Source organism: Brachycentrus maculatus, unplaced genomic scaffold, assembly GCF_059751285.1.
Source record: "Brachycentrus maculatus isolate JH-2025_06_01 unplaced genomic scaffold, ASM5975128v1 h1tg000374l, whole genome shotgun sequence".
In the NCBI taxonomy this organism is placed as follows: Eukaryota; Metazoa; Arthropoda; class Insecta; order Trichoptera; family Brachycentridae; genus Brachycentrus; species Brachycentrus maculatus.
Genome location: NW_028281123.1, coordinates 1130150 through 1142252, shown reverse-complemented (window position 1 = coordinate 1142252; position 12103 = coordinate 1130150). Strand labels below are relative to the sequence as shown.

Below are 12103 nucleotides of genomic sequence, written 5' to 3'. Positions count from 1 at the left end.
AACCTGACATAGGCTGGTTAAGTGATCACTTGCAACACACGTGCAACGTTCACCATTCTACCCATGATTGATAACCACACTATTCAAATTTGTGTAAGTCCTAGATATATTTTTTTTTTTTAAATTCAATTTAATACAATTTCCATATATTTCAACTAAATACAATCATATAATTTTAAGTTGCGCTGAGCTTCTCTTAAAAAAGAGACTGAGCTCCTGTGCTTGGAGAGGGAATATAAGTTATGTTGATCTATCAAATGACACGGTACATATGAGTTCACAACAGTCTTCCATGTTGGATTGAGAAAGCTTTTATTCCTTTTAATCCCAAACTTCCATATTCTTCTTTACCTCTGTTGAGATGTCAAAATATAAAAATATATAAAAGTGGAGAAACCCAGATTTGTGAACAAGTTTTTGAAGTCAACATTGTGCATAAATAATGTTTTTTTATTTAATTCAATAAAACACACATGTTGCCAGTATGTAACCCAGTTCTTAAATACGAAAAAGAAGAAATAGGTTCCTGCTCACACAATTTTTTTAAATATTATAAATGATATTTTTTGAGACCGTTTTAAAAACCATACCAAGACTCGTGTTTCATCCGTAAATTAAATTTTAAACCGTTGTTGCTACTCGCTACCTGTCTTGAGCCTTAAGGATATACCTTCACCTTCTCAGTCTGCACTCCTCACTCCTTACTCCCCATTCCTCACTCCTCGCCCCTCGCTACCTACTCCTCACCCTTCGCTCCCTACTTGCTCCTCACTCCTCAGTGCCTCCCCACGCTCCACACCCCTCGCTACCTACTCCTCACCCTTCGCTCCACACTTCTCACTCGTTGCTCCTCACTCCTCACTCCCTTCTTCTCTCTCCTTACTCCCCAGTAGCCATCGTTAGATCACGGACATCACGCAACTCTTGCCAATTATATTTGAACAACGTAACGGCAAAGTATTAAGCTTTACTGTACATTTTAAATCCACACCTGTGAAAAATTATTTCATGTTTACTTGCTGTAACCGGCCAAGCGTTCCTGAACCTCAGACTGATTAAATAAAAAAGAAATTTAATAAAAAGCGCACATATCGCTCACTCCTTTCAAGAAGGTCATAAATCAAAAATCGTCAATTTTCAGTTGTGCATGTTTTCGGAATGCCCAGAAAACGTACTATATCCCAGCAAAAGCGGCATATTTTTAACTTAATATTTACCCGCTACAGGGCAGAAAGTGTTGTTTTTGCATTTTGAAGAAAATGTATTGTTTATTTTTTTTTAAATATATTAAATATTTTTCAAATGGAAAAAAAAAACCCTCAGGTTTTACCTAAATAGATCTATTGTACAGTAAAAAGTTCAATAAGTGGCTTGATATTTATTTTTAATACATTGTATTATATTTTTAAACTTTAAAAACGTTCTCCTGAAAAATCATGTTTTTTTATTTATGACGTTCTTGAAAGGAGTGAGCGATATTTAAAATGCTTAAATTCACATTTCAATTGATAATATACTACTATTACTACCATCACGCCGTTTCCCCGAAGGGGTAGACAGAAAGGATGGAACGCCATACTCTTCTGTCCTGATATACACTCCTCGCTTCCTACACATCCATACATCTAGTGATCTAGTCATAGATGCCCTCCGGCTACGCAGAATTTTGACACCAACAAATTTTAGATTCTGATTGATCTGATAGTGCCAAGTCTTTTTCGGCCGTCCTCGTTCTGTTCTCCCGCTCACATTCCTCATATATATTTTCACATACTCTCTCGCTATCCATTCACTCCACATGTCCATACCACCTTAAAGAACTGTGTAATTACTGTATTTTAAAAAAAAAAAGGTCTAGCATAGTTTTGAAAAATAATGTCGTGCGATCTTTTCACGACTTCTTCGGTATGGTTTTTTTTTATTGATGTTATTATTGCTGTTTTAGTTTTATGGTATTTTTTGCTTCATTTGCGAGACATCACGAACGCTACGACCGGTTGTTAGGCTTTCACGGAGTTGTACGACTAAACACGGAAGAACACGAAGTCCCAAACACGAATTTCAAAGTAAAAACTTATCAGGAACATATATTTTTTTTCCAATATTACACATGGAACTGATTTATTTTATTTTATTTATTTATTTCATTTGTTTGAGAACGAGTTTACTTTACGTGTCGGGTTTTAGTTAGTGTCGCGGACTTCTAAGTTAGAGTTTCTCGGTTCGAACCCACTGTATCAAAATTTGATAGGTACCTATTTCTAATAATGAGCCGCTTAACTAACTAACTAACTAACCATCACGCCGCTTCCCCGCAGGGGTAGGCAGAGAGAATAGAGCGCCAAACCACTCTGTCCTTGCAAACATTCTTCGCCTCTTCCACGTTCATGCATCTCCTCATACATACCCGCCGATTGTTACGACTCCTAACCTGACCACTTTCAAGTATTTGGCATACCTGATCGTCCCATGTTTTTCTCGGTCTTCCTCTGCTTCTTTTCCCACTAACATTCGCCTTATAAATTTGTTTTACCGTTCTTTCGTCACTCATTCGTTCCACATGTCCAAACCATCTCAAGACACCTTTCTTAATTTTATCGATAATGCTTATCTCAGCTTTGCATTCCTTCCTTATTTCACTATTCGCACATCTATCATACATCGTTTTGTCGCACATTCTTCTGAGAGATCGCATTTCGACTGCATTCAGTCTACTTTCATCCTTTTTTTGCCAACTCCATGTTTCACTTCCATACCTCAGAGTTGGAACCAGGACTCCGTTGTACACTGCCAGTTTAGCTTCCGCTGATAGGTTTTTATTTGCTATAACTGATTTCAGTGCACCATTCACTTTGTTCACAGCATTCAGCATTCACCCAGCATTCAGCACGAGCCGCTTAGGCTCACAGAAAGAGTATGAAATTGAGATATTTGTGTAAATAATAAAAACGCAAGTATTTCTCTTTGAAAAAAAAGTTAAAAAATACAACCAAAATTAATGATCTAAGTAGAGGTTAAACTATATAATGTATGGATTTTGAAAGAAATTAACTGCCGAATCAAATAATACTGTTATGTTTTTATTCACATACATTTTATAACTACATAATAATAGGTGCAGTATATAACACAAAGCCAAGGGAAAGATTTTTTTAAAACAGTACCTACACTGTGAAAAAGATTAAGAAAGGTGTGTTGAGATGGTTTGGGCATGTGAATCGAACGAGTGAAGAAAGAATAGTTAAAATAATTTATGAGACGAATGTGGTTGGTAATTGAAGCAGAGGAAGACCAAGGAAAACTTGCCATGATCAAGTTTATATTTTAAATACTTGAACATGGTCAGGTCAGGAGACAAAATAAGGTGGGTATGTCCCCCTCCGTAGTGTAATGGTCAGCAAACTCGGCTACCGTACTGGAGGTCCCGGGTTCGATTCCCAGTGTGGGGAGGTTAAATTAATATAAGTGATTTTTTCACTCTAATATTTATTCAATATTACCCTGGACTGGTAGGTACCTACCTTAAGCGGAGGGCTGATTACCTTGCCTTCGTGTGTCAACGATCAAGACAACACTGCGTTAATATGATGCAGTACCATATGCACCATCAGGTGCAGATAAGGGTTTTGAAAAATATTAAATTCTTCAAATAATTGAAAGGGGTCAAGTCAGGAGCCTGAATAATCGGCGAGTATGTATGAGAAGATGCATGAATATGAAAGAGGCGAAGATTTTATGCAAAGACAGATTGTGTGGCATTCTATACTCTCTGCCTACCCCTGTAGTCAAGCAGTGTGATGGTTAGTTACTCAGTTAGTTTTTATTACAAATACTTGAATATTCTAAATAAAATATAAAAACCGATTGATTCATTGTGTTTTCAAATTAACAGCAATATAGAACCGTTATTACAAATGAAATTTTCACAAATCGGGATCTTATTTCCGATGAACTCGTTTGCAGAGATGTTTTTTTCATTCACACGTAAAACGATTATCATTCGAAATATTCCCAATTTCGATTATTATTTATATATCTACTTGTTCGACTGTTGCAGGAAGCGGTGAAATCAAAACAAGGCATAATGACCCCAAACAACTTAATCGCTTGAAAAAATCTGTGTCCTTCCTTGAACGCAATTATCCATTTCCAATAATACGAACGACTGCCATAAGGGTCTTCAGACAGGGTCGAAACAAATATCAATGATTTTTTTATAATTAAACACTTGTATAACCACTTTATGAGTTTTGTTTAATTACACACGACTAGTTTCGAAAAATAGATGTTTTTATCTACAGGTGAAAAGCAAAGCTGTCTTACTTTTCACCTATAGATGAAAACATATGTTTTTCGAAACTAGTAGTGTATAATTAAATCAAACTCATTTTGATTCTTTTTTATTATTAAACACTTGTATAACCACTTAATGAGTTTTATTTCATTACACACGACTAGTTTCGAAAACTAACAGATATTTTCATCTACAGGTGAAAAGTAAAGCTGTTTTACTTTTCCCCTATAGATGAAAACATCTGTTTTTCGAAACTAGTCGCGTGTAATGAAATTAAACTAATTTTGTGCTTATACAAAAATATTTTATTTGAATTTAAGTCGATTTTGAATTCGATCGATTCGGACTTTTTGAAACTGATTTTCCCATCCCTAGCAGACTCCAGGCGATGGTCTAATGATCCGTAGATGGGATGGCGAGTACCTAACCAGCAATACGTTATGTTGCCAGCTACCGACGGACGGCTAGGTACCTACCTACTACCTACCAACTACCTACCCAGCCGTAATAACAGAGAGGACGATGACAACACTGGGCTGCGAGCCCACCGCATCGCATCGGGAGGAACTCGACATTTATGACGGCTTTTGCGGTCATTTTTTATACGGGTTCCAGAAGATCCGTCTGCGATCTGTGGTCGAATGCGGGCATTTAGTTCCTTGAACGAAAGTTGAGTTTTTTATACCATTTCAAATTCAATTCAATCCGAATTATAAATACCTTTTTAAATAATTGAATTTTTACATTACCTACCTAAATATTTACAAGTATTAATAACATGTAATGGGTAAATGAAACTAACCAACTAACTAACCATCACGCCGCTTCCCCGCAGGGGTAGGCAGAGAGAATAGAGCGCCACACCACTCTGTCCTTGCAAACATTCTTCGCCTCTTCCACGTTCATGCATCTCCTCATCATCGTGCTATGAATTTATCAATATTAATCTTTATTTTGTCAATGGCTTCCTTTAATATCCTCGTTTATCTATGTTTAGTAGATTTCTCTCTTCAGGTAAAAGACTGCACTAAATCCACGTTCAACTCTTGCAAATAGGATTTATATTACATATAACACTTTTTTCCAGTTTTTGCGTAATTGACCCCTCACATTGCCCATCAAATTATCCCTTTTTGCATATAAAAAATATATATAAGTATGTATGTACATTGTTATTGGCTTTGAACTCATCTATATATAAAGTTAAATAAATAAAAGATTCTAAAATACCTGAAAGATTGTATAGAATTTATGTATTAATCGTTAAATCAAACACTGATTTTTCGAGTCCTCTAAATTGTATTTTATCGTTATAAAAAACACATAAAAATTAATATTGTGACAATTTTTTTGCCTAATTATAGTATTTCTTAACAAACGAAACTGACATTCGTTTGAAAATGCCATAACTAGGCGAAACAATTGACACAATATCAATTTTTATATGTTTTTAACAATAAAATACAACTTAGTAGACTCAAAAAATCTGTGTTTGATTGAACAATTAATACATAAATTAAAATGGAGTTCTACAAATTAAACGCCAAATCAAAAAATATATATTATATAGATTACGAAGAATATGGTAGTCTGGGCATTTACGGGGCTGACGACCGTCATAGGGTGGTTTAAGTGATCTTTTTACACACGTGTATCATTCACCAATTCTACCCATTATTGACAACCACACTTCTCAAATTCTTGGAAGTTCTATATGAACCAATTTCGAAATATTTTTTTTTTATTTTTTTATTTAAGTATTCGGGAGCTGTACAGCTTTACATTTAGTAAAATTATATTATAAAAAATATTTTCATTAATAAAAATAAAGCCAATTGCACAATTCCATCTTCAATTCTACTTACTTGAATAATACAAAAAAAACTCATATAATTGGAAATGATCCCGTTTTGTGAACACTTATTTGGACACACTCAAAATATTGTAGATTCTATAGAACCTAGAAGATTCTATGACACCTAAATGGTTGTAAAAGATTGCTGGATTGATTTTTTATGAGTTATTATTGGCTTACCGTTAAGTCTATCCTTGACGACTTGGTGCGCGAAGGCTGCAGCCGCAGCTTGTCTGGGATCCAGCTGCAGTCCCCAAGGAAGAGAAGCCAGCGCCCTCTGAGCCGGCACCCTCAAAACTCCTCCACCAGACCCATAGAACCCAGGAACTCCGTAACCAACACCCATAGGACCCATGAAACAGTTCGCCATACCGCTTTCACTTAGCCTCCTGTACTCTTCTCTTGCAGAATCCATTTCACTCTCGACCCTTCTAAAATCATCTTTAGACTCCGATTCATTGTCGTTCATTTCGTTTCCCGTTCTTCTGAACTCGTCCCTACCTTGTTCAGAGTCATTATCACTTCTTAATCTACCTTCTTCGTCTGTCGTGTCTTCGTTCGAGTCTCTTCTGTGTATTCTGTCCATTATTTCGTCCACCCCTCTTCTGGCGACGTTGACGAGGTTTTTGTCATCTTCGAAAGACTTTCCGAGGAGCCTGGATATGCTGAACGGAAGAGATATCTGCGCCGGATGTGTCTGCGAAGATATGTGACTTCTGTGCAGATCGGATGGGGATATGGAATGAATGTTTAAACGATTTCTTGGGCTGTACGAATCTGATCTTTTGTCTGATTCGTGGTCAGACTGATCGCAAGCAGCTGACAGCCTACTGTCAGTGTCTACGTTGATCTCTTCCTGTTCATCTTCAGAATGTAAAGACGACATCTCGAAGTCTTTATCTTCACCTTTGTCTTCTTCGATAATTTCAAATTGTCAACCTTGTCCCCTCAATCAAACGTTATGACATTTTAAAACATATTTCAAATCACGTAAAAACATGATTTAGTTAATGCTTTTCACTTTTAAAACAACGCCGAGATAGCTTAATTTTATTTAAATTTCAAATCAGTTCAACACTTTTTTGCCTCACGCCAAAATATGGTCCATAAAAAAATCACAACACAAAATATTTCTTCAAAATAAAAACATACTGTCAAACCCAGAAAAATCTCTCACTTTTTTTTCTCAAGCACCTCTACGACAAAAATATCAAAATTCTACAAACGTCTCACCAGATTTTTTTTAATTAAAAAAAATAATGCTGTTTTGACACGATATTAGTGTAGAAAGTTTTGTTAAATATAACGTAATTCAGCGCGATTCGGACTATTAATTTCCCCAGTAATTCGCCGGCAACCGGCAAAGAGAACCCTTCGCCTCTACCAACTAATTCACACTGAGCGCTTAGAGCCTCAGTCGAAAATAAATTGGCAATTGCGCGAGAGAGACAGCGCGATCAGCCGTCCAATACCCCTGCCTTTGGATAGACAAGGGTAGCGATATAAATCTCGGTGCCTTTTAAAATAGGGGAGTATTTTTTATAAGGAGGTGTTCACTCGTTATAGCCTTCTTCTTGGTTAACGTAATCCGATCGAGTCCGGTCGACTGCGCTGGGCGGAGTATGATTAATGGCGCGAGGAAATATTCATGTAATTTTAGAATTGTTCAAAAATATACTCTTGTCATTAATATTATTGCGTCTATTTCACATTTTATTTCGCTTTTGATCCACACAACAATGTGCCGTAATAAAAATATGGTAATCGTTTTGATTTTACGATAACTCGGATGTTTTTCCCGACCATTAAACTGTTTTAAATTCACACCCATACATATTACGAACAGATTTTTTTTAAACATAAATCATGACCAGCCTTCAACTTCGGGTAATATAAAAATAATTATAATTTAAATTTAACATATTATTTTTTGACATCTCAACATATCGTAGTCATACAGGAGAAAGTAACCAAGTGCATTTTTTACAAAAAACGTGATTATTGACTATTTGATATCTTACTTGCGTAATACTGCCCTGAAAAATCCCAAAACAATTTTAAACTTGGAAGTATAAAATATTGACTTATTAAAAATGACTAACTGCATTGATGTTTTTTTTTCGTGCCAAGCAAAATTGACTTAAATGGCCCTCCTGAACATTTTACGTTTTGTTAGTTGGTCACTTTCTCCTGTACGACTACGATATATGAAGAAGAATATGGAAGTCTGGGCATTTATAGGTCTTTCGACCGTCATAGGCTGGTTTAAGTTTAAGACTTCCATATTCTTCTTCATCTATGTTGAGATGTCAAAAAATAGAATATGAAATAACTCCTATAATTGGTGATTATCCAGATTTGTGAACAAGTATTTGGACACGCTCAAAATGTTGTAAGTTTTATTTATTTTATTTAAACTTCATGTACTTACAGAAAATAAATAAGTGCATTGGCGGGCTTATTGCTAAAAAGCAATATCTTCTAACCAACCAAAAGTTTTACGTGCTGAATAATACTACTTTTTTTAAATCTATTATGATAAGTGTTATAATGCTTTTCGCATAATTTTCAAATACCGTACGGTCTTTGATAATAATGCGAAATGGATCGAAACATATCGCTCACTCCTTTCAAGAACGTCATAAATCAACAATCGTCAATTTTCAGTTATGCATGTTTCTGGAATGCCCAGAAAATGTACTAAGTATATCCCAGCAAAAGCGGCATATTTTTAACTTAATATATACCCGCTACAGGGCAGAAAATGTTGTTTTTGCACTTTGAAGAAAAGGTATTGTTTAATTACTTTTTTAAATATACTAAATATTCTTCAAATGGAGAAAAAACCTTCAAGTTTCACCTAAGAAGATCTGTTGCACAGTAAAAAGTTCAATAAGTGGCTTGATATTTATTTTTAATACATTGTATTATATTTTTATACTCTAAAAACGTTCTCCTGAAAAATCAAGCTTTTTGATTTATGACGTTCTTAAAAGGAGTGAGCGATATGTCATATTACATTTTTAAGAAATAATGGTAGGTATTTACTTAATTAAATATGCATAAATATTACCGAAAAGTGCCTGCCGAATTAATTGTTGAAAATATTAAAAGCAACTCATGCTGATGTACCTACTTAAAAAGAAATACTTGATTTATTTATTAATATATTACATCACACACAATAAATACAAATTACAATAATGTGCCATCACATAGTTTTCCATTTTACATTTTACAATACTTTTTTTTTATAAAATTATATTCAAGTAGCCTGAATGCAGTTGAAATGCGTTCTCTAAGACAATCATGCGGTAAAACAATACATATATGATGTTACAGATTTTATAACAGTGATTTAAGGAAAGAATGCAAGGCTGAGAAAAGCATTATCGATAAAATTAAGAAAGGTCCTATTTTTTTTTTTTTTTTTTTTAAAGACCTTTTAATTTTTTCTAGGTAATGTAATGTATGATTAATACTGTTTCTTCCATATTTTTTTTTATCCTTTCTGAAGACAAACGATTATACAATGGAGGCCTCACAGCTTACGAATTCTCTTTTAAAAAATCCGAAATAAATAATATTGGATATTTGTTTTACTTTTAGGTAGGTACTTTAGGAACTTATTGTAAAACACATCGACAAAACTTAATTGGATCTATTTCAACTAACCAACCATCACGCCTCTTATCCGCAGGGGTAGGCAGAGAGAATAGAACGCCTTATACTTATACTTATAGGTAAACCTACCTACTAAGTAAAACTTGAATTAAATATGGATAGATTTAAAACCACAAATTGCCTGCCGAATCAATTAATAAAATTTTATAAAATTAACTAAATTAAAATTGATTAAAATAGGTAAATTTAAATTTTCAATTACGTCTTCAAAAAATAATTTTATTTTGTCAGTTTCATTGCACAGCGTGGTGTGGCATTCTATTCTCTCTGCCTACCCCTGCGAAGATGCGCCGTGATGGTTAGTTAGTTGGTCCCTTGGGAATCGATGCCAGGAATATGAACATCGTAGACAAACGCGCCAACCACCACATTATCGAGGAGGTATAATTTTGAAAATAAATAAAAAAATAAGAAAGGTGTGTTGAGATGGTTTGGACATGTGAAACTAATGAGTGAGGAAAGAACGGTAAAACAAATTTATCAGGCGAATGTAGTTGGATAAAGGAGCAGAGAAAGACCGAGAAAAACTTGGCACGATCAGGTATGTCAAATACTTGAAAGCTGTCAGGCTAGGAGTCAAAATAATCGGCAGGTGTGTGTGAGGACTTGCATGAATGTGGGAGAGGCGAAGATTGTTTGCAAAGACATATTAGTGTGTCGTTTATTCTCTCTGCCTATCCCTGCGGGAAAGTGGCGTGATGTATAGTTAGTTAGTTAGAAATGTTTGATCATGGCAAGTTTTCCTCGGTCTTCCGCAGCTTCTATTACCAACCACATTCGCCTCATAAATCTGTTTGACTGTTATCCTTTCTTCACTAATTCGATATGCATTTAACATATAGGTACCTACTTTTAATAGATTGATATATACCAAATTCATTCCTTTATAATGCCATTAAAAAATATCCTCAGTCAAATATGAATTCCAAATCCATTAAAACTTCTCGACAATTCCGTTAAGCCATAAAAATTATTCCTTTTCTTCTAACCCTTATCCGCACCTGACGGTGCATAGTGCACTGCGTCATATAAACGCAGTGTTATCTTGATCGTTAACACACGAATGAAAGGTGATAAGCCCTCCGCTTCAGGCACCAGTCCAGGGTAATATTGAATACATACTAGAGTGAAAAAATCACTTATATTTATTTGATCCCCCCTGGGAATCGAACATGGGACCTCCAGTACGGTAGCCGAGCGTGCTGACCATTACATTTGACATATAGGTACCAGTGGCGTGCCTAGGGTTTACCAGTAAGGCAAACCCACTATTTTTCACATTCGTGAATACATGATGTACCTATAATTCCTTCACCTCATATCATTCCCAGTATAGTAAGCACCCAGAAAGTATTATAAATATAAACAATGTATTGTAATCATTGTGAAAACATGCATACATGTAACTTTTGTAAGGTATAGCCATCACCTTTAAACAAAGAAAATGTGCACTATAATAAAATATCTTCCTCAGATATCAACCATTATCAATAAGTACCATCACCATATAATGGCATGCGTAGTGTTTAATAAACATATAAGCGCACGATAATTTAAAAACAGTCACACATTAATTATGTATTTTTAATCATTTGGTCTAGATTTAGTCATTTTTATTTGGAGTTTTCGGGCTTTTGGGCTTCTAGGGAAGTACTGCCACTGATAGGTACCTACCTTGACAATCCCTACATTTGACATATTCACAGTGAAGCGCACTTGAGGCAGTATGTAACGAAAATGGCTATATATAATTTATCCAAATTTATTATTATTATAATTATACTTCTTCTTCTTCTAACCCTTATCCGCACCCGATGGTGCATAGGGCACTGCATCATATAAACGCAGTGTTATCTTGATCGTCAATACATGAAGGAAAGGTGATCAGCCCTCCGCTTCAGGTACCAGTCCAGGGTAATATTGAATAAATATTACAGCGAAAAAAAATATATTATTCTTACCTACCCTAAATAGGTACATACCTAATTTGTTCCCTCATGATGCCATTAAAAAAATTCCCATTCAAATATGAATTCCAAATCCATTAAAACTTCTCGACAATTCCGTTAAGCCATAAAAATTATTGAATAAATTCAATTCCGAACGAATCTGATTCGAATTTAATTCGAACGAATGTTATCGACACCACGTGGTCCGGAGTCGCGTCTCCATGGCGACGGGCGACCAATCGGGCGGCGCCCCTCCCCCGAGGCCCCGCCCCCTCGCCGCACTGATTGGGCGCGGGTCAGATTTTATTACAAGGGGAATTG

General features: G+C 35.4%; 1 protein-coding gene across 1 annotated transcript in view; it reads right to left on the bottom strand.

Moving 5' to 3' along the window:
* Positions 1-7548, bottom strand: part of C15 (homeobox protein C15) — a 77984-nt gene extending 70436 nt beyond the window's left edge. The window contains exon 1 of the mRNA XM_088270235.1: positions 6330-7548. Coding sequence (XP_088126361.1) covers positions 6330-7035 — 706 coding nt within the window. The 5' untranslated portion in view covers positions 7036-7548. The remainder of the gene's footprint in view (positions 1-6329) is intronic.
* Between the last annotated feature and the right edge of the window lie 4555 nt (positions 7549-12103).